The sequence below is a fragment of the Paralichthys olivaceus genome, chromosome 17 (genome assembly GCF_024713975.1).
Source record: "Paralichthys olivaceus isolate ysfri-2021 chromosome 17, ASM2471397v2, whole genome shotgun sequence".
Classification (NCBI taxonomy): Eukaryota; Metazoa; Chordata; class Actinopteri; order Pleuronectiformes; family Paralichthyidae; genus Paralichthys; species Paralichthys olivaceus.
In genome coordinates this window covers 5,767,784-5,790,249 of record NC_091109.1, presented here as the reverse complement: position 1 = coordinate 5,790,249, position 22,466 = coordinate 5,767,784, and the positions used below count along the sequence as shown (strand labels likewise).

At 41.9% G+C, this 22,466-nt stretch overlaps 2 protein-coding genes across 4 annotated transcripts in view; one reads left to right on the top strand and one right to left on the bottom strand.

The window, feature by feature from the left end:
• fbxo15 (F-box protein 15) overlaps positions 1-14,867 on the bottom strand; it is a 29,702-nt gene extending 14,835 nt beyond the window's left edge. The window contains exons 1-9 of one of the 3 annotated variants that reach the window (XR_011239036.1): positions 14,625-14,865; positions 13,586-13,690; positions 12,934-13,176; positions 11,072-11,275; positions 10,854-10,983; positions 10,318-10,400; positions 9,495-9,640; positions 8,485-8,609; positions 8,006-8,230 (exon numbers count right to left, since the gene is read on the bottom strand). Coding sequence is in view for 2 of the 3 variants with exons in the window: in XM_069513039.1 (XP_069369140.1) it covers positions 7,961-8,230; positions 8,485-8,609; positions 9,495-9,640; positions 10,318-10,400; positions 10,854-10,983; positions 11,072-11,275; positions 12,934-13,176; positions 13,586-13,690; positions 14,625-14,668 (1,350 nt within the window). In the remaining variant the exon portion in view is untranslated. Of the gene's footprint in view, positions 1-7,511; positions 8,231-8,484; positions 8,610-9,494; positions 9,641-10,317; positions 10,401-10,853; positions 10,984-11,071; positions 11,276-12,933; positions 13,177-13,585; positions 13,691-14,624 lie in introns of those variants that run through there. The other 2 variants (XM_069513038.1, XM_069513039.1) reach the window with 2 other exon arrangements.
• A 2,395-nt stretch (positions 14,868-17,262) lies between these two features.
• cbln2b (cerebellin 2b precursor) lies at positions 17,263-20,529 on the top strand. Its single transcript, XM_020087256.2, has 4 exons — positions 17,263-17,682; positions 18,086-18,613; positions 19,235-19,354; positions 19,443-20,529. Exons 2-4 carry the CDS (start codon positions 18,326-18,328, stop codon positions 19,638-19,640), a joined length of 606 nt encoding a protein of 201 aa, XP_019942815.1. The 5' UTR covers positions 17,263-17,682; positions 18,086-18,325; the 3' UTR covers positions 19,641-20,529.
• Positions 20,530-22,466: the final 1,937 nt, after the last annotated feature.

The window sequence follows — 22,466 nt, the reverse complement described above, 5'->3', positions numbered from 1 at the left end:
TTTCCTCTGTGTCTTCTTTTCACTTTCATGTGAGCATCAGAGAAAATTACCTCTCCGGTTCTAGACAAGGGACCACCATTCATCTTAGTCGTACCAGAGGTGAATGATCATGAGGTGTGGTGACTTCAATGAAAAAGTTGGGGCCTAATAGTATCAATCATCATCACCCGCCTTTAAATGGAAAGCTCTCATCACGCGGCACGTGAGGTAAGAGCCAGACAAATTCTCTCACCACAGCAGCCACCAACTGCACTCATTAGTCAGATATGCTGGTCATTATTTAACACGTCACCTGAGGAACTGTGGCTGCTGGAAAATAACATTCATCAATCCTATGCACATGTGACACGTTCGATCACGGAGTGGCTGAGTGAGTAAAGGGGAGTGCATTTGATTAAGATGACAGCGTAATGAAGTGAGGTGCACACACACTTGACCTTTTCCTCATTCATTCCACTTTGGTAGAGTGTGAGTTAGGATTGAATTAATCGAAGCGTCACGTAAAATACTATTCGCCTCAGTATCACTGACTGTGCTCACTCACATTGCTTTACTGGTTTAAACCTTCTTTTATATAACAAAATGAACAGTCTGCTGCATTGCTATAGCTGCTCTGTGAGACTATACATGTTTGAGATTTGAGCTAAATGCTAATGTCAGCATGAGAACATATCCAAAATTGGAAGGCTAATGTGTTGATGTGTAGTCGACTCTATCTAAAGATGGACGACATGACAGCTCTTAAAAGTGAAGCCAAAACATCCTGATTGCCACCCTCACTCCCTTTTTGTCCAGAGCCTAGATGTATTAATGGAGTGAGGGTAAAGAGAGTCCTCTGGAAACCATTTGTAGGACATTTGTGTCAACCCATCATCTAGTCAACCTTGACCATCCACTTGTTGACACATCACCAAATGACAGACAAACCTTTCATCCGTATAGCTGTGCCACAACAATATTTGAACTGTTGAGCATTAATTTACACCAACTTCATGCGGTTTATCTGTGAGAGCAGTGTCCTTCATTCTGCTGTATCCACCTATCTGTATTCTTCTGCCAGTGAGGTCAGGAATATTCAGTCAAGGGTCATTGCCATGGCAACAACAGAGGTGAATGTCATCAATTCAATATGCTCCGTAAAACCAGGTCCTGGCAGCTGCATAAAACATAGAGACGGATGCTAAGAGAATCAGTAAAAGCAAAAACAAACGAATAATACGATGCTGCCATGACTCAATGATGTTGTACTGTACTATACAGAGACTGAGGTGATGAAAACCTACAGTGTGTGTGTGTGTGTGGTACAAGCTGACGCAAAATGTTATGACTCAGCGACATTTGGATGACTTGGCAGGTGACCGAGAAAAGGCCCAGGTATCAACGTGGCAGGATGCCTGAGGAATCCATCTTAATTTGTTTTTGTGACAAGTGCAAGTATGTGGAAATGTTATCTCAGTCACGCTGACTGCCATCATCGTTAATGTGTGCCACAAGGAGGTGGTAACCACGACAGAGAAGTGATTAAAAGGCAATCAACCCCCCCACCACTCACTTGAATGTACGTGTAATAGTAGAAGTATCAGGGGCAACTTTATTGCACCGATAGGGAAATCTGAAATGTGTTACGTGACTAATTAAATGTTAGAATAACAACAAATTAATCAGAACAAATAAAACAGTGACAGAAAGAACGAGATTGGTTGAGTCTCTGTCGGGGGACTGGGCTCATCCTCAGAGAGAGGGTGAGGAGTACAGACATCTGGAGGGCGCTCCTTCACGTCAAAAGGGGACAGTTGAGGTGGTTTGGACGTCTAATCAGGAGGTTTACCGGACATGCCCAACAGGAAGGAGACTCCTGGGTAGACCAAGAACTCAATGGATAGTGTAGCTGGAGAGAGGGTTGTCTGGAATGTCCAACTTGGTCGGTTACATCCACGACCCGAGCCCAGATGGCTGGATGGTCCTTTTTTGTCTGGTTTTTTAAGTCTCAGATTTGACATCTCACTCAAGAGCCTGAAGCTGCATCGGTTTCCTGAGCTGCGCTGCCACAGTGACAGTGGTGACCGCACATGACCGTGAACAATCTCTTTTTAAATTTTCATTTCAGTCAGAGCTGTGACCAACTCACTGTGACACTTCACAGCAACAAGTCGAGACGCTAGTGATGAGGGGTGGTCCCGTGGGAGTCTCTCCAGTGTCAAAAGTGTAAACAGCACACGACTATGACACAGATGCAGCTAACCACCGGGTTTTCAATAATTCATGGCCTCGTAGAGAGTGTTTACAGAGAAAACAAACTGAGCCTGGTTGGGTGTAATTGACCAAATATATCACTGACACTTCATGCACCACAACACTGGATGCCAAACCTTAGTGTGCCAGTTCACACATAATGACTGAGGCTTTCTTTGTGTGTCTCTGCCTCAGTGTTCTCTCTTTGGTTCTATCTCCCTGTTTCTCTCTCCTTCTCCATCTATCCCTCTTAATAGTGGCTCAGATCAATAGAGTTAGCCTCGGGCACAGACCTTTGCACTAAAACCAATTGTTCGAGAGACAATGTCTAAGCAGAGCCCGGGTTGTTTACTGTGAAGCCTGCCTCATTTCTGTGTCCCACAAAAGTAAACATGCTGCATTTGAAACCTTGCTTCACATGGGAAGAAAACGTATTCATTTTATGTCTTAATCCTTCATGGATGAAGAGTTTGACTTTTGGGGAATTACTTAAAGCTAGGGTTGATGATCCTGAAAAAGGTTAGCAACACTTTATAAAATAAAATATCTTCAAAGCTACGCCCCAAAAACACATGAACTCGCATTGCCTAAAAACTACTAAGCCAAAATTTCCGTGACTCACTCGCTAACTTCTGGCATCTCTGCCTCAGCGGTGTACGTTTCCCCAGCTGAAGACTGCGTTCATGTGTAGTGAGAGCAAGGTCAGTCTGATTGGCCCTGTTTATTAAAGTACAGCGAGGGCCACAGATACCAGCTTTTTGTCGGTTATTTATTGATTTGGCTGCAGGGATCTAAAGAGAGAGTGTTTCAGAAAGAAATCAACTTGCTTGATAAAACTTAACTTTACCTGACTTTCTTGCTGAGAGACAGACGAGAAGATTGATTGCATTCTCATGAGTATATAGTGAATACCAGACAGCAGCCAGCTGCTACAGTTTTGTCCCTTCACCAACTGTAAAACCACAAATTGTCCTCTTTAAACCTTGGTTTTTGTGTCAGATATAAAGCTTTTGAGGTGCTGGCAGTCTTGAGGATGTATCGATCTCCCCATCAAAGTCTCAGCAAGATAGTGAATGCTGTATTTTCCAGAAATGTCAAACATGTCTTTTAAAGTTTAGCCCCTGTAAATAGAGCTTAGATAACCAGGCAACCCTTCCTGAACCCACAGTGAGCTCCAGCAGCATCGGAACAGAGTTAGGACTGCACCTGCCTGCGAAAACATCTGCTCTGAGACTAGGCAGCCACAGGATGTTACTGTGAGGGTAATACAAACTAGTGAACCGTGTGGAATTCTGGAAAGTGCTCCTACAGTATACTGGATAATGTGCTGACTCATGCTCACTCTCTGACGCACACACACACAAACACACAGAGCGAGGAATTGAGAGGGAGGAGAGAACCAGTGGTGAGTAATTTATTTTTTGACACAAAGGACATTCACCACCCTGTTATCCAAAATTACAGATAATTTAGACCCCCGGGAGTCAGACACTGTTCAAGGATGGATGCCAAGTATGTGACAGCGAGTGGCCTCAAAATAAATTCTGTAAGTAGTGATGTAGGGAGTCCATTAACTTCAGAAATGTGTACTTTCTCTTAACATGGCGAATCTCTTTCTTAAGAAAAGGTGGTAATAGTCTACCATTTTAATGTTAAAGCTGATTGAGGTTGAGCTCATTTGAACTATTTTACATAGTAACTGTTGCTAGATTAGGCTGTAAAAAAACTGACCAAAGACTATATATAAACATGGACAGGTCAAGATGGAGCCAGAGTCTGCGCAGTAGCGTGCGGGGGATGGAGCCTCGTAGCCAGCCTGCAGGGGGCGATCGAGATGCTTTGGTTTCACTTTAAGGGAGTACACATGTAGTAGCTCAGTTTGCAAGATATATCAGAGACAGGAGCGGAGAAAGTACAGGCTGTGCTCTTACATTGCATGAGTTATTAGGTACAAGGCACAATAAATGAACAAACAGTACTATATTAAAATTTCCCATTAAAATACTGTCTAAGGTTTAGAATATTATAAGGCTGTCAGATAAATAGGTAAAGTTAAATGTGTACTATTTCCCAATGAAAAATAATGAAGTGGAAGTATGAATTACCAGTATATAGCATGACTCAGTTAAGCTTGTATGTAATTAGAATTAGAATGTAATGAAGAAGAGTTGTATTTAGGGTATTTCGACTTTCTACCATTCATCAACACCTCTCCTTGAAGGAGAAGTGCATCATTCTGCACCTGAACTCCAGAAATATGCAGTAACATCACATCTGCTGTATACGCTGGTTGCAGACTGATGCAACCCTGCACCGCGCAGCGGGAGAAGGCACTTTTTCCTGTTATACTGCTGCTCGTTGAGCTCTTGAAGCCAGAGGACAGACAGCAGCTCTGATATAAATGGATTTCTCCGCACCCGTTTGCTCTTGACGCACCATTTTAAAAGGGGGGAGAATAAACCAGGGATCTTTTATAACACTGTCCCCCCTTGAGGCTCTGCTCCTCTATCCTCTGGAGTGATCAGAAGAGAGGGAGACATGTGGAAGGTGACTGCTGGTCAATGGCTGCAGAGTTCACTCCCTGTGTTATAATCACATGACCATCTGGTATTTTGTGGCACCAACAAAAATGCTTCTCGCTCAATTATGTCGCCTCTAATGGTTGATTTTTGGGCATTCGCCTTATGAGCTGTTGAGGTTGATGTTTTTCTGATAATTACAAGCATAATTAACTCTTTTGGCCTCACTCTCACCAAACTGAGTAATAACTGCAGAATGTGAGAGGACAGAAAAGGCTTTTGCGCTCATCAGTGCTGAGCAAAGATATGATTATCTCTGGCTTTGGGGAAATGTAAATTGACTTGATATTATTTTAAGACAGCAGTTTTATTTAAGACGGATGTTGTAAATTGATTGCCGTGCTCTCAGACACAAATACATACACAGAAGAATTTTAGCCTCCTCCTTGTGTACCTCAATAGGCGATTTCCTCCAATGAGAGGACGGAATAGAGACAGTGTCATTGGTTCCTGAGGCTGAATAGTTTGCGGACCCAGCTGGTCACTCACAAGGGAGAGAATTAAAGGCTAAAAATGGAAGCAATTTACTTCCAAGATTAGCCTGTGAGGAAACTAAGAAAAATGAGTTTAATGAAGCTTTATGTCACTAAATGTACCCATTCTTTCTCAATCATTATTTAAGTTCTGATTAACGTGTAATTACTTTGCAAAGTGAAACAAAAGCAACACGAGAGAGACGACAATTTCCCTGAATAATCCACAGAAGAGACATAATGTCATGATGTGCTGACATAGATTTTCTCTGCAATTGCCTTCGAACAGATTGTAAGAATGGATGAAATCATAAAAGTACTGTGCTGTTTACTGATCCTCTCATCGTTTACTAAAGAGAGCCATCTACTGGAGAACTGCGTATATTGAACTGCATTCAAAAAACTGAATTTGCATGCTTGTATAACTTGATTTTAGCAATTCATATAAAAACCACCACAGGAGCATTAAATTCATATTTCTGTACCACCACAGTTAAATCACACAGCGCTTTCTGACAAAGCTCCCATGGTCCTTGCCCCCTAAAAAAAATCCATATCCCTTGTTTAGCCATTAATGTGACTCAGATGTCTGGATAACTGCACTTTATGTTCTATACGAGTCCATTACGAGCCTGAAATCCCCCCCTCTGCTGATTTTTCTAATAAAATGGGAATGAGGGATCGGCACTTTAGAACAGTTGATGTGACAGCAAACAGGAGTATGAAGGTCACTGGGATGGAAATGGGTCGAAATACTCTTGTAACCTGAATGTTTCACACGGTACACATTGTACACAATTTCTCTGTGTGGTTAGTGCTGAAGGCAGAAATCCATTGTGTTACGTCTTTTTTAACATGTACCTTAAGATCATCGCCCAGGGCCATTGTTATAATCCATGAATTATAACAATTTTGCAAAACACCCAATCGCAATGTTGAAAATAATTGTCCCTGATCTGGATTCTTATCAAAATTGAATGTTTTGTTTCCCTGACTCATGCCACGTCCTTCCAAGAAGTTTCATGTAAATCTGTTGGGTTGTTTTTGTGTAATCGTGTTTTCAAAGACTTGTCACCTGCTCCATCCTATATTGTTTAATACGGAGATGTTTCTATTGGACTTGGTTTGACTGTTCATTGGTACAATCCTCTCTGTCGACAGATATGTCTAAACTTTTATTCACGTAAGGGCAACTGGGCTACATCTGTGTAGACTTTCCATCTTCAGGCTAAAGTCTTGTTGAAGATACGACTGCTCTTGGAGTCCTTATGATTCAGACAGTGTCTCTCTGTCTCTCCCCATAACAGTTTTTGTCTCAATTCAATTTATCCCACATACTGTTGCCCCACTTTTTTCCCTCTGGCTCACTTCCCCCAATGATGTCGGATCCAGTGCCAATGCAGTTGGGGATGTGTTTGGAAAAATAAGCATCTTTTCAAGGTGAGGTGACCCTCACTGAGAGAAGAGAGGGAAGCCTGTGAAATCCTATTATCTAGAGGCCCTGCCTTATTTTATTGCTGGCCCATCAGCAGCCTGGCAACTGTTTCCAGCAATCGCTCCCACACTAATTCTATCGCTGCGGCCAGACTCGCCCAGGGTGTGGACATTAAACTCAATTTTCATCTAAAAGTGATTGTATAATGTGTCACAACCTAATTAAGTTAATGTGGATGTTATGGTTTAAATGCAGTGACAGGAGGAAACCAAATTTCATTTGTGTGAATCATATTTTTTTTTTTAACTTTCAATCTATTCATACATTTAAAGCATGTGATCGTTTTGCTTCAGTGGTGATAAAACAGCTCTTTACACGACATGTAAAAATTAATCTGGAGTCACTAAATATCATAATGAAGTCATAAGACAGTACAAGGTCTGGCAAAATGCCCTGCATCGCTTCACAGCACAGCTATTTACAGTAAATATCGATTACATGTTCAGTTTTCATTCTACTGGAGGTAGAGAGGGTAAATATGACTGACTATAAGCAACAACATAATGGCTCTACAGTTTAAATGCTGAACTGTTTTATTCTATGCATCATACACCAAAGGAGTGTGGATAAGAAGTAAAAGATAAACTAAACATTTGTAAAAAATAATGTGATCATTTTAGTGCTGTTTAAATTACTTTATGTCTCAATTTAAATACATTTGATTTTTCAACATTTAAAAATGTGTTGACAGGTGAGAGAGAGATATAGAAAACGAAGACAAAAGACATCAAATGTTGCAGCTCTGTGTTGCGCGTCTTTACTTTTAGACCACATCAAATATTGTTCCATCTATATTGCTCAATCAAAATATTGTAGCTGTTTATCCGGGAGTCAGAAAAACTGAGCTTGGTCGAACAAAACTTGTTTTAGTCTTGAATAAACCCCTCAAACTGCTAAAATGTTATATGATGTATGAGATTAAAAAGCAAAACCGTAACAACCAGCAAACTTAAAGTGCCACCGATAGAATATGTAACATAGAAGACACAGCAATTTGATTGTACCCTTTGTATATTGTTGTTCTATAAGACAAAAATGGCAAAGTGTTGGTGGAAGCTCTGAATGCATTAGAATCTGGCTTATTTATCCAGTGGGAAAGATCAAATCGAGTGTGTGTGTGTGTGTGTGTCACCCAGGTTTAAAGTCATTATCCAGATGTAATGACTGAAACCCTCTTATGTTCAGTAATCTCTCCCGAAATGCTCGTTGACTTTGGAAACACTCACATAAACAACCAAGCTGAAGACGACGAACTGCTTCTGTTTCTTCATCCAGACAAGTTTCATCTTCACCTGACCGTCTGCGTCCAGGTGGTGGATCAGGAAGTGCTCGCCATCATAGTCGAAAGACACACTGGACGGATATTCCAGCTCCACGGAAACAGGAGAGCTGACACACCAAAAAGGGTTCCTGAATTCATCCAGTAGAGTCAGACTCATGATGCAGCAGTTCTGTCAAGAAAAATTAAAAATGCCTTAAGACACATTTTCTATGTGAACTGATGTGATTTCGCTGAGATTTCATTACTACGTGTCGTATAATATGTCAAAATCTATTATACAGAGTCAAAACTGCCACACATCATAATAAAATGATAATTCTTATTGAAGAGAAGTCTTTTTGTTTAGCAGCTAACTTGGGACGCTTCTGTCATGCATTCCTTTTTTTCCAGGAGCAACGCAGTGGGAGGGTGTGGATGTAGTACCTCTACTGAGCCCTGCAGGGCTTCACACCTCCAGGGCAGGGTGATGCTGCCTGACAGAGGAGTGTGCTGAGACAAGTCTGTCTCGCTGATGGCAGTGAGCTGGATCAGTCCGTCCCTGATCTGACCTGGACAAAGACACACAATCAGTAAGCCTATATATTTGTGTAAGGTTTAGTTAATCTTAAATGAGACAAAATATGAAAGCTTCAAATAAATAAAATAAAAATAAGCAAGACCATAGCTAATAAACACTTGAAAAGAAACAAGTTGCAACTAGAATGACACTCGATCCAGATTTTTATTTGGATCTGCACCAGATTATGCACATGTCCCAGCTCACAAAAAAAAAACAGAAAGAAGAAGGAAACAAACCAGTGAACTGCAGAGGGAAAAAACTGAAACACTTGAAAACAATGAGAGATGAGAACAAACCACTGAGACAAACTCACAGGGAAAATCCTGGGATGTAAAAAGAAAAGGAGGCAGGAATAATTGAACACGAGCTGTGACACAGAGCAGGTGCAGACAATCATGAAGGAAACTTCAGACAAATACAGGAAGTAAGGTGAGGGGTAGACACAGGAAAGAAGCTTCAAAGTAAAACAGGAAATGATGAACTCGAGAGTGCAAATAAAAATATAAATCAAAATATACAATTTTAACCAAAGTCCAAATAAGGAGATAAGTCCAAAGTTTAGTCCTGGTGGAGTTATAAACTCTGTAAGTGGCGTTAGATCTGTTAGTGCTGGACTTGTAGCTATGGAGGTGTTACATTAAATATGTAGTATTTGTAGTAAAGGAAAAAACTTTTACAATTACAAGACACATCGAACCGATTCTTATTATTATCCAGTCATAAAGTCCTGTTAATGATTCACATTACTCACACATGCCCCAAACAGAGATACTGCAGTTTTTAAATATCCACAGTACAGTAGATACCTTATATTGTCTCTGCATCATTTCACAGTGTGACTCAGTATATGCAGATATATGTATAAATGGATTACTTCTATTGCAGAAGAGCTGGGAGAAGCTTCCAGACATGAGCTTGCATATGGTGTTGTGGAGAACAATGTGTAGTTGATAACCATGGAGACCATACTCAGGATCTATGTCATCAAAAGCAGGTCTGACCGTTGGCTCCATATGGGGGCTGCAGGAGGAAAAATTGTAAAATGTCAATTACTATCAAACTGTGGTGTGAAGAGAACATAAAAAAAATGAATCAGGATGTTTATTTCAGAAGTTTATTTCCTTTGTGGACCACAATCATAATGTGTAACTGCATTGTGTTCCCAAAAGAAACCAGAAGAGGGGGCCATGTCCACACATTGAAGTGCAAGACTCACATGGGTGTGGAGGTATTAAGGAACCATGCAGTCTCTGCTCTCAGATGAATGACCAAATAACTTCAATTAATCTTTGTTTTTATTTGGAAAAATAAAATGTGACCCCTGTGGGGTTTGGCCCAGTGGCTCGTGAAAGTTTAAAAAAATGTTAACTTGTGGCCTGACCAATTTTCATCTGCTTCACTGTGTCCAAAAAGACTGAAAAATCCCTGCTGTGAGTCGTCCTGATAAGAATAAACGTCTTCATATTAAAATGTGGCGCAGTTACTTTATCCTTCCGTGCTGGGGATATTCAGCTGTCACTGATGCTCATGCTTCAGATCTCACCCTGCAGTGCTCTACAGATGGGTCACACCACGAGCATCAAATGAATCCTGTTGGTTATCACGTTCTATGAATTTGAGCCCTAACCAACTGATAGTGATACACTGCACCCCCCGTCAGCATGTGAATAAGAGGTGCCTGTTCATGTGCAGCCTACCGAAACAAAGATCCCTGGATGCTTCTCTCCGCCAGTCTGTGGAAGTGAAGGGTGAACATGATGAAGGCGACGGAGCACTGGTCCTGTGAAGAGAGCCATCGCTTCAATTCCTCTTCAGTTCTCCACACTTTGAGATTGAACTAGAGTTGTTGATCACTGAAATCTTATCAGTTAATCTTTAAGTCAAAGTGACAGCTGGTCAAAATATGAAGAAAATCCCTGAAGGCAGACAGAGATATCATGGTCAAGAGGCCAAAAAACTAATTTAGAGAGGCCTCAGTGACCTTGAAGTGACAAGAATATAAGGTCATTGTGATATTTGATGACCAAAATAAGTTCATGCTTGAGTCCAAGTGAATGGTTGAACCAAATTAGAAGAAATTCCCTGTAGGTATCTCTGAGATATTCCATTCACAAGACATATCATGTTCACAAGGATGAGATGGATCAAAAATGACTCCAGTCTTACTTTTCCAGCTACTATAGGATAAGCCTGTGCATTCATTCAAATAATGGGGTGAATGTAAACTAATTACCTTCCAGGTACCGATGAGGATTCCAGGCTGTAGCATCCTCAGTTCAACCATTCTGTCCTGACCGATGACCTTCGCGCTTTGAGTTAAAGCCTGCATGTCAACCTTGGACATGAGGGACCTCCCACCAGGACTGACAGAGCAAGCACAGAAATGAGACAAGTCGAAACAGACAGATGGAGAGAAACAGAGAGAGTGGAGATGGACACCTCCTCTCTTACTTCTTTAGGCCGGAGCAGCTGTGGGTGATCTTCCTGACACCGTGGAGCTGAAGGGTGGAAATGTGCTGGTAGTTGGGCAGGCAGTCTCCTCCACTCCAGCAAAGACACACAGACGTCTCACAGAACCGGGACCAGATGAGCTGAAGTGTGCCCTCATGCCCTGACTCCTCAGATGCCGTCAGTTCCCAGGTGACGTGCAAGTTTCTGGAATGAGATATGACAACTTAGCACTGATGCCACACAGCAAGAAAGTTCCCCGTTTAGGTCTTGGTTCGGCCAGGGTCTTCTGTGTGAAGTTTGCATGATCTCCCTGTTTGCATTGGTTTTCTCCAGGTTCCTACCTCCAGTGCAACATCAGCTGGGGTTGGCTCCAGCTCCCCTCGCAACACTGGAAGGATAAGCGGTATAGATGGATGGATGTAGGGATATAGTGTGACAGCGGCCAGGGGCTTAGCTTCTGGTTCAAACACAAACAAAGCTGAGACTAACAGGCTCTTTACTTTGTAAAGTGGAAATATCTCACTTAATATTCCGGAATAGCTGCAGGAAGACCAGCGAGTTCTTCGTCAATACATTTATTTGAAGTTAATACAATGCAAATAATTGGGCAGTGTTGGGTAAAGCTGCTCCTCGCTCTTTAAATCTTGCAAACTATGACTTTAATGGCTGTTACATTCCTTTTGACAGATGCAGAGAGTAGTATGTGCGCAGTTAAACTGTTCTCGCAAATGAAATGATATGCGACGAATGAAATGAAACCGCGGCTGCTGTGATAAAGCTCTTGATCCAATTCTGTCTAAACTGTGATTCAGGGCTGCCCCCACTGTGATGCAGCCAGTGTCTTGCTGAGACACCATCTAATATCAATTAAGTGGAGAAACAAAGCCAAAAACTGGAGCAGCCCAGGAGGCCCCGGATGACCCGGGGGATTTCACTCTGCATTGTCTGTATGTGTGATGTCTTGTGAAATGATTATTACCAAGGTAAATTGCATGCTCCTCAGTGTTTCTAACAGACAAACCCCCACAGGGAATTGTCTGAGTTTGTGGGAGGAAGGAGGAAGTGGTGCTAGCGTGCATGTGTGTGTTGTGGAAGAGGGGTTGGGGTCTAAGTAATTTGTTTCAACAACTCAGACAGCCTCTGCAAGGAACACAATTATTTCTGTTTCCCCTCTGTACCACAGTGACTGCCACAGAACTCAAAATTGAGTGCTGCACAGCCTCTAATCAGAGGTTATAAAAACACAGCATCGTTTTCTGCGGTGGAGGCAGTGAGGGAGCGTTCCCCTGTGCGCCGGCATCCCCCTGAGCAGGCATCACATTTAGACAGAGACCTCCTTTCTCACCTTTAATAAGAAACTGTTATTAGGTGCAATATGAAAAACAAACCCCGCTTTGTTTGGATTGCCAGCGGATTCGACTATCCTCTCGTCTCTACCCTTGAACTGTCTTGACAGGGAGGGATCTCCAAAGTTTCGCTGTTTGCAAACCAAAAACAGTGTGGGGTTCCCATGATACCTCACCAAGCAGCCTTTAATTGTAAAACAGGAAGACGACGCAAACAGAGAGCAAGTATGTTGCACACACGATGACCAAGACGCTTCCATTTAACTGAAGCAGCAAGCTGTAAAATATAAAACTCTCTGACCCGAGGATTCCCACCGAAATAATGAGAGCCTTTTTCCCACCTCAGTAGCTATAAGATGTTCAAACACATGGTATAAGCGACAAGCAGCACTTGTCAGATTACTCAAGTTTCTGGCCAGTGAATTCATGTATCTGGTACATTAAGCAAATCATATACCTCAGGTCCTTCATCTAAGTGGTTCTCATAAGGGGGATTTCCATCGTTCCGTCTCTTACCTGAGAACCTGTTCTGTTTGATAGGGCAGCCCAGTGAAGAGGTTCATGTGTCTGAGGTCTCTCTTCAACTTCTTTATGTCACATGTGGCTACCGCCTTCAATAACTGCCGCTTCCAGTAGCCGGCGGCATGATCCTGCAGCCCCACTGCGGCCGTCTTCAGCAGCAGCAGCTCATTCATGCACGTAGATTTCCCCTTTTTATTCCTGCCAAACTCTGATATGTATATCTTCCTACACAGGGCACTGCATTGGAAGGCAGATAGGTGAGAGAGAATAACACATGGCAGTTAAGACACAAATGATACGCACTGTCACCTTGCAACAAGTTGAAACATTCAGACTCAGACCAAAAATAGACAAGAGGTGTAACTTGAGACAACGATGAGAGATTATTATAGAGACAACATATTTGATAATCATTGAAAGGCTCAACAAAAATACCAAGAATTAGGTGGTTTCAGCCAATCAAATGTGAATATTTGTTTTGTCTTCAATTATAGCAAACTGACATCAGATATTCAGACAAAATTGGAATTCTGATATTGAGGTTTTCTCACTCATTGCATTATAAGAAAACTGTCTTTACTGACTGTTGAATTACATAAACCTGCTCATTTGTATTTTGCAAGAACAAGATTTGTCAGGTACTCACTTATCGTTGGTAAGCTGGTAGATGAGCTTATTGGCGTAGCTGATGCTGAAAAGAGAAGCGGCGTCCAAGTACGACAGAATCTTAATCAGTATTTCAGATGGCAGTCTACGAGGGAAAAAAAGGTAATTAGAGATCAGAACAAGGAGGTGGCAGCAGTGTTTTCATGACACCTGTTGCTCAGCTGCATTTCTTCAGACGCACCGTGTGTGAGAGCAACGTGCTTCTGAGAAGCTACTTATTAATCAAATTATACAATCCTGCAAACAAGAAGGAAATGACCCATGTAGATGTTCTCATTTAAAACAATATTTAACCAAAATCTTAAATCAAATGAATGCCACATCCCTCCGTAATTGATGCCCAGTAGTTCCGACACATTTCCTCAGGTAAAACTTCGCACTGTACAGGAAGTGATGAATTAAATTATGAGTGAGAACTAAAATGTTGACAAGCAACCAGAGCAGGAAGCACTCATCCATGTGAAAACTACAGTCGGGCAAAGCAATAAAACAATAACAAATCGTTATCACAGTATAGCTTTCATCAGTAGAATAGAACAAAAGTTAAACAAATATAAATACATATAATTATAATGTGTTTCCTCAGATTCTTGAAATAAGATAATAAAGAAGAGTTTAAAACCACAACCTTCACTCAGGAGTCTTAAAACTTGAAATGAAAAGAAAAAGAAAAGAAAGTAATTCACACAAAACAGGACAGAAATAACATAATGTTATGAGTGAGTACAATTTGGTGTGGATCAAAATAAAAATCTAGTGAATTTAAATGTGGCTTCATGAGGGGACTGTTGGTGCTAGTTACTATTAAATTGTGAAATCAATATATCTGGTCTGATGTGCTTAAACACTTAATGGTGTTCAATACAGTCTGCTGGCAAACCGGGGCCATTTCTAATGAGAAGCAGTGGATACCACACTGCACTGGCTTAAATACACTTCACAGACACTTCTCACGTTTCATAGGCTTTTAAGAATCAGATCAATTTGATTTGATAATTAATAGAAATAAATAAAGTTACCTCTGTAAACAGGCGTCAGCTCCTCTCTGAGTCCTCTCTTCCATTTCCCCGCTGACATGTGAGAGTACATCAACGGCTCTGAAGAGTTTTTACACGTTCATACGGAAACTTTAACGGAAACTTATACGACGTAAACTCCGTACGACAGATGGAGAGCAACGCGGGCTTTTTACGTCAAAGAATCACCGTGACTACCCCAATGTATTAAACTGCCCGCGTCCTGTCACCATGGTGACACCCGATCCCATTTTCCGGTAAGAGGTGGCACTTTCAAAATAAGAGTGGAAGTAGACTGATACTGTCTGTCCATCCATCTATTTGTTTTATCTTATGTTTTGGTTTTTTGTAAAGCACATTGTTAATACACGTGACATAATCTTCATATGTCTGCAACAATTTGTAAGTAAAAATAAATACTTTATAGGTGAAAACATATTCTTGTTCCATTCCAGATGACTGGAATTGTTCAAATTGTGGGGATACAGTATTAACCTTATAGACCACAGAGTTTGTAGACACACATATTGTAATTATTTTCTTTCACTGTCTGGTGACACAACAATTCACTCACAGGCCCAACTCTAAACCTCATTCAAATCTCAATGCTAAAATTAAGCAGCTTACTTTCACAAAACCTGGTTTTTGTCCCAAAATGAAATTGAATAAACAGATTTTCGTCTGTCACCACAATGTGAAGATGCACGCACACGTACACACACACAGGTGCAAATGTTTGTATTTCTATCTTTGTGAGGACACTTACTGGCGTAATGCATTCCCCAGCCCCTAACCCCAACCTGAACCTAAACTCTAACCATGACCCTAAACCATTAAGGCTAAACAGTCCTCCACTCTCTTTCTCTCTCTCTCTCTCACACACACACACACACACTCACACACACACTGTAATAACCATATAAGCTTGTGTACGTCCACAATACAGTCTGCTATAAGGAGTGAGTCGTGTAATTCCTCATCTGGGCTTTATTACAGTGCAAGCAGGGGGAGGACGAGACAATATCGATGTTGTTTGTCTCCTCACAGATGCTAAGACAGAGGTCACATCTTACTGATGTCAGACAAGAAAAACATAACACCCCCCGCTCCCAGAGGTTTCCCTTAGGGCTGCACCGAGAGAGAGAGACAGATAGAGAGAGAGAGAGAGACAGAGAAAGCGAGAGAGAGAGAAAGAGAGAGGTTACAAATGAACTTGGTTGAGACTCTGACCTCATTTCAGATGTGAAGATACAGACTCTTATAGGTGCACACAGACAGATGGAGAGAGATATATTTATTTTAAAGTCAGTATAGAGTACTATAGTAGTAGACCTTATGAAGCATGTGATGATGCTGATTTAGGGCAAATATTAGAAATAATATTAACAGACAGAGAAAGATCATCAAAAACTACTCGCATATTAAGCAGAATCTAAGTGAGGAGGGTGGTGCTGATATGAATGTTTCTCTTTTTGTATTATGTACAGAAAAACAACCACATCTATTCTTCCTTGCAACAGCAGATGGTTCGCTTTAGGACCCAACACATAATCGACCTCCCCGTTCCTGGAAGCCAGTAGGCTCTGCTAGCTGTCAGGGAGCATCACCATAACAGTGATGCCAGTCTAGCGGCGAGCTGATCAGCTTCCCTGATGGAAGGGAAGTCCCTACTAGGGCAACGGCAGCCGCTGGAATGGTAATGCCATGTAGGCCATGTCCCTTTGCCTTGCATGCCCCTCCCTTACTTGACATTTTCTGTAGCAATGTGTCCTTCTAAAGGCCTGGGGTCAGTTGTGGCTCTCGGATACCTGATGTCACTCTTCCGCATGGGTTGTCAGTTAGCTGTGACAGAGCCATGTGCAGGGGGCTGGCGGAGAGGGGAAGGATCAACGTGATTAAGTCTGAAATTTTGTGTTTTCTTGCAACTGAAAGTCAATGAGGCCCATTTTAACAAATATGTTCATAGAAGCAGCTGGTAGAAATGTAACCATATTTGCGTCAGTGTTTGAAATGCTTATTCACGGTGATGTTTGGTTGTGTCCTCTCCTCCCATCTATTTGCTTGCACTCAAGATTCAACCTCCAGCCCTGATGAATTATGTTCAAAGAAATCATTTCTTTTCCTCCTGCTATTTATTTGAGCCGCACGACGTTGAAGACAGTCTGTACAGTGCCTTTCCCTGAGAGTGTGAGTGCCATGCATAATGTAGACAGTTAGCATATCTTTAAGTAGAAAAATGACAGCTCATTAAAAGGTCTAACCCACTCTCAGACCCTTTAGAGGTGTGTATCACCGAAAGGGGGTCTCGACACACGGCTCTGTAAAGGTTGATGACATGTCAAGAACTGAAAAGAAAGACTAAAAGGTGCTACAGTGAAGTGCAGGTAATTCACTGAGAGGTGAGCATTTTCTAAAGAGTAGCCTTATTTCATTTTGCTTATGGTTCGTTTGTTAACCATGTGCATGTGGAATGATTTACTGATACACCATTATAGTCTCAATAAGATATACCATATAGCCACATATTTATCATCACGTCTTTGCTTCTATGTCTATACTGTACCTCTGAGAAGTATCTGCACGATTAAAATGCACCACTGGATGGCGCACAAGTATCTTTGCTGGACTCAAAAATGCGCGTTTAAATCCGGAATTAGAAACATATACATGCATGCCGGATGTACCATGCAACAGCAAGGTTATCCGCTAGAGCCCCTTTCATTTCACATTAATCAGGAGGAGACATGAGAAACCCGGCGCATATAAATGACAGACGTTGAGGGGAAATGATCTCTGCCTTCCCGCGGGCCCCCGAGCAAACAACACTGAACTGATTAATATGTAAACATTCCCATTAATCCACGCGTGTGCTCTTAATTGCGGGACACTTCCCGAGGAGTCTCGTTGCAGTGGCTACACACAAAGGATGGGCGTGAGTTGTCCCTCGAAACGGAGCCCACAGACTTTTTGCTTTTTTTTTCTTTTCGCACCAGCGATCTGAGCGCTCAGTTCACAGTCTGCAAGAGACAGAGAGCGTGTAGCAGCGGGATGGACAGCACAGGTAGGTCGTGATTTACCTTTCCTCAGCAGAAATACGCGCAAAGTGCTCGTTTCATCGTACATATAAGTATAACAGTGAGGATGTGAGGAGGGGATATCATTTCATGTATCGTCTCTTCTTATTTTGCATTAGAGATTGTTATAAAGTGCTGCTGCGCACAGTTCTCTCAGGAAAAACTCTGCAGTAGCATATATATGTGGATTTGTTTATAATAAAGCAAACAGAAAATCAATATCGATGTATGTAGATCGTCACTGTTCAAATTTGAGAATTTTGGTTCATTTTTACGCACGAAAGACATTTTACGCACACATAATATAGATAAGTTTAACAACTACACTATAAACAATCCTCTTATTGCTATCAGGCAGTAAAACTCTCATTCTCACCTTCTTATCAACAGGATTTACAACAGCAGTTGTCTGAATACTCTCCCAAAATCAACTAAGACGCACAGGAGGGAGGGGAGTCGCAGCCGGAGAGAGTCTGAGTGCGTTTGTGTCAGAGGGTGTTTGAGAGAGTAAGGGGCATCACAGATAGAGGAAAAGCGAGCGGAGAAGGGAGTAAGTCTGGACCAGGTGATCGAACACTGACAAACCTCCAAGGGGCTGCCATCAGCGTGCACGGGATCAGCGATCTGACCATGGTGCCAGCGCGCTGCCCGGGACCCTGTGCCATGCTGGCACTGACCCTCCTCTTGGGATGCGGCGTGGCTTTCTGCCTCGGCCAGAACGACACGGAGCCCATCGTGCTCGAAGGGAAGTGTCTGGTGGTGTGCGACTCGAACCCTTCTTCGGACGGAGGGGTTACCTCCTCGCTCGGCATATCGGTCCGATCCGCTGGGGCCAAGGTGGCCTTTTCCGCCGTGCGTGGAACCAACCATGAGCCGTCAGAGATGAGCAACACGTCAATGACGATCTATTTTGACCAGGTCAGAGGTCCACTGAATTTAGACCAACAATAGTGTAATATCAGCTTTGGCTCGATATCTAATCTCCCTGTTTACTTCTTATTGTTTTTCTCATATTCTCATCAACTTACATTCTATCTATTTGCCGTGGGCGTACACTACTTGATTAAGGTCATGATTCATTGATTTCTTATCATTCTGCGTGATCTCACCCCTGACTATATCCAGCCTAAACAAGAAGGTGCTATTTTCGTTTCATTGAATGCGCTGCGTAACGCGCGATTTGGAGATACGCTGTCAAAACGAATCATCATCTATGCAGGATCATTTATCACAAATGCGTAATAGGCCTTGGTTGAATCGACGTGTGTACTGTGTGGTTTGTGATCCATGGGGCAGTTCTGATAAGTTTTCACGGCTGCATGTGAGGGGCAGCGGCCTGCACGTTTTACGCATTCAATTTGGAGCCCCATCCCAAAGTGCGACTATAGTGCTGCCTAAAACATTTGGCATATACCAGAACCAGGATGTGTTTGCAGTCAATGTGCGTGTCAGAGACAAACACACAGTTGCAGCTGCTGAAGCATGAACATGGGAGAAAAACAGAGCGCTGTCTTATTGTGCATCCTTTTTTGGTCACAGGTTTTAGTGAACATCGGCAACCATTTCGATCTCAAAGCGAGTGTTTTCCAGGCTCCAAGGAGGGGGATATATAGTTTCAGCTTTCACGTGGTGAAGGTGTACAACAGACAAACCATACAGGTGAGCGATCAGCAGAGACGTTGGTGCACATACATGATTTTTAAACATTTTACAGCCAAACTGAATGTGAGTCTCCACTTCCCTGCAGGTGAACCTGATGCAGAACGATTATCCGGTTATATCAGCTTTCGCCGGGGACCAGGACGTTACGAGAGAGGCGGCCAGCAACGGAGTACTGCTGATGGTCGAGCGGGAGGACCGGGTCTATCTGAAGCTGGAACGGGGCACCCTCATGGGCGGATGGAAATACTCCACCTTCTCAGGCTTTCTAGTCTTTCCTCTATAATCTAATCTGCGATGATCCACGTCGCCCGGGACTCTGCTTAAAGGGTTTGAGGAACAGAACAAAAAAAAACGAAACGAAAAAAAAACATGCCATTTATTTTTAACTTAAATAACTGTCAGCCAAGGAAGCCGACGAATATCTGTATACCTACACTCGTCCACTATCTAGTCTAATATGAACGTTTCCTTGGAGTTTCATATATCCAAATCCATCTGTCAACTTTTACGCAATCTGGATGATAAAACGTATCGATCGGCCAGTGGCGTTTTGCTTGTCGGGTTTGTGGATTTTTTTTCTTGCTTGGGAAAACAAACTTTGCCAACAGACAAACGGGTGAACCTGCAGGCAACATGGACACTGGAGAAGACGAGGAGTGGAAGAACTGAAGTCCTGGACAGGCAGAGTGTGTTATGCTCTATTTTATGTTTGTATAGCCTTACAGAATATTATGGTTTCCGTCCAAGTGAAGTTTATGGAATTATCGACACCCATAGAAGAAGTGCTTTCACACCCAAAGCATTTTTTTGCACGAACGGAGAAGTTTTTTTTCTTTTTTTTATGTTTTTGTGCTGTCAATGGTGTTGCGTTTGGATGCCGAACATATTGAAAATAAGCCAAATGTAGGCCGCCGACGAGTTTATTAAAAGAGAAAAAAAGGCGACATATTCCCGCCACTGGAGACGATTCAGAGCCCTTTTATTAAGAGAGAGAGAAAAAATAATAATGACATAATTTATAAAGTACATATTCACATTATTGTGTGTTCTACATTTCGGAATCTGCGTAGCTTTGACTGATTTAATGTTCAGTGACGTTGCTCACCAAATGTACATTGTGGAAATAATAGAAGAATCCCTATGTCCCGCTTAATAAAAGATATTGTATTGTATAGGCTGAGCGCATGTATCACTTTTTACGCACACGACTGAGGAGAAGCTGCGGCCTCAACGAGCAAACAGACGCTGTCCGAGGTGCTGAAACCTTCTGTTCCATCAGGCAGCACCACTTTTTCTAAAAGGAGAGGCAGCACAGAGACACAGGGAGCTACTTTAACATTGTTATGAACTCGTCCTTCTCTTTGTGGCTGATTACCAAATAGAATACATTAGCTGGAATGGATATACTGAGCTTCAATATACAGCACGGCATGGCTATGGTGCGCTTTTACGCATGGCACGACAGAGGCTGGAAACACATTTACTTAACACCGAATACAAGTTAATATAAACAAGGATTTTATCACATATGTTTAATGCTAATATGATCATATGAAAAAAAACTCGTCTATTCTGTAGTTTAACCCCGCCCTGTGGTGTAACTTTGGGAATTGTCACGTTGTTGGATGCCATCTTGTTTGAGAATCAATCACCCCCCCCTCTCGCTCGCTCGATCGCGTGCACACGCACACACACACACACACACACACACACACAAAGTACATATACCCCCTCCCCCTCAAACTAAAATCAAAGCCACGTCTGAATAATGATTCAGGAGATTCCATTCAATCAAAGCTAAGAGGTCACTCATGCAAACATTTAGCTTTTTTTTTAAATATCAGTTTTGATATCAGTTTTCCTCTACATTTAGAGAAATGTATCACTGATTATATATTCAACAACCTAGTTTAAGAATTTTAAAGCCTATATGTATTTCAATGACTAAAATATGTTTCTGAAACATTCAACAAATGTTCAAAATACTTAGGAAACTTAGGTTCTACTGTTGATGCACACTGATGAGGTGAATTCAGGTGTAAAGCCTCCATCCCATGTTAATATCCCTTCTGTGTAAGCTGCAGTGTTTGGAGCTGTTGAGATGTGGACTTAGTGAAAGCAGAAAGAGCTGGTGCTCAATGTCGGAAAAAGGTTTTTCCATGTTTTTGATTAATTGTGGCAGTTGTGAGCTGCAGCGAGACTTTAATTTTGCAGGTCAACTTCATTGATCTAGCTGATGTGAGACTGTCGGGATAAAGGGCAAAACATGTGTTGAGTTGTGCTTCAGCTGTGGATGATTCTTACCCGACCTGTTTTCAGTTAAATGGGCTGAATTATACACTTTGTTGTGGTGGCACATCTTTGAGCCATTTACAAAACATGTAGATGTGGAGGGGTTGTTTGGAAAAGGAGAAATAGACAGTAATCACTGGCAGAAACAAAACCTAGTTTCTATCTGTGAAATGGCAATATGTAACGACGGGGATAAAAAAATGTTAGCTTAAAAACAAACTATAACAAATGTTGAAGTGCTGTGTGAGATGCTTTTTAAATGGCTTTGAATCTTAATATAAGAAGACCATACCTGAAAAAGGTTTGAGACTGGTTGATGACTCTGTGATTGGTTGAGCGTCACAAATCTGATCTTCATCGGAACAAAAAGATGTTTTTCAGAGGAATCATCTGTTTTAACACAGAGTTACGAGACTGCAGAGTCTGCAACACTTTATCATAATCTTAACTTGTTGAAACACTACCTACTGTTGTTTTGTATCAGGAACAAACACTGTTTAAGAATGTGACCCAACGGCAGCTTAGACATTTCTTACTGTTAATAGACGCGAGCATCTAGAATACTTCCTTATTCCTATGTAAATATCTCGACTTTTTGAAAGTACACCTTCATCTTCTGAATAACACGACACAACAGCTGAGAACAAAGGAGAAAAAAGGACTTGCTGATGCCAGCAACAGGACTGCACAAAGCAGAAGAAAGTGCCAGCAAATCAGAGTGATTTGGAGAGCGTTTTAAATTGGCCTATAAAATGCTAATTGTGCCCATAACGTAATGAAAAGTCTGTTTCCAAATGACACCCTTAGATAATTAAGA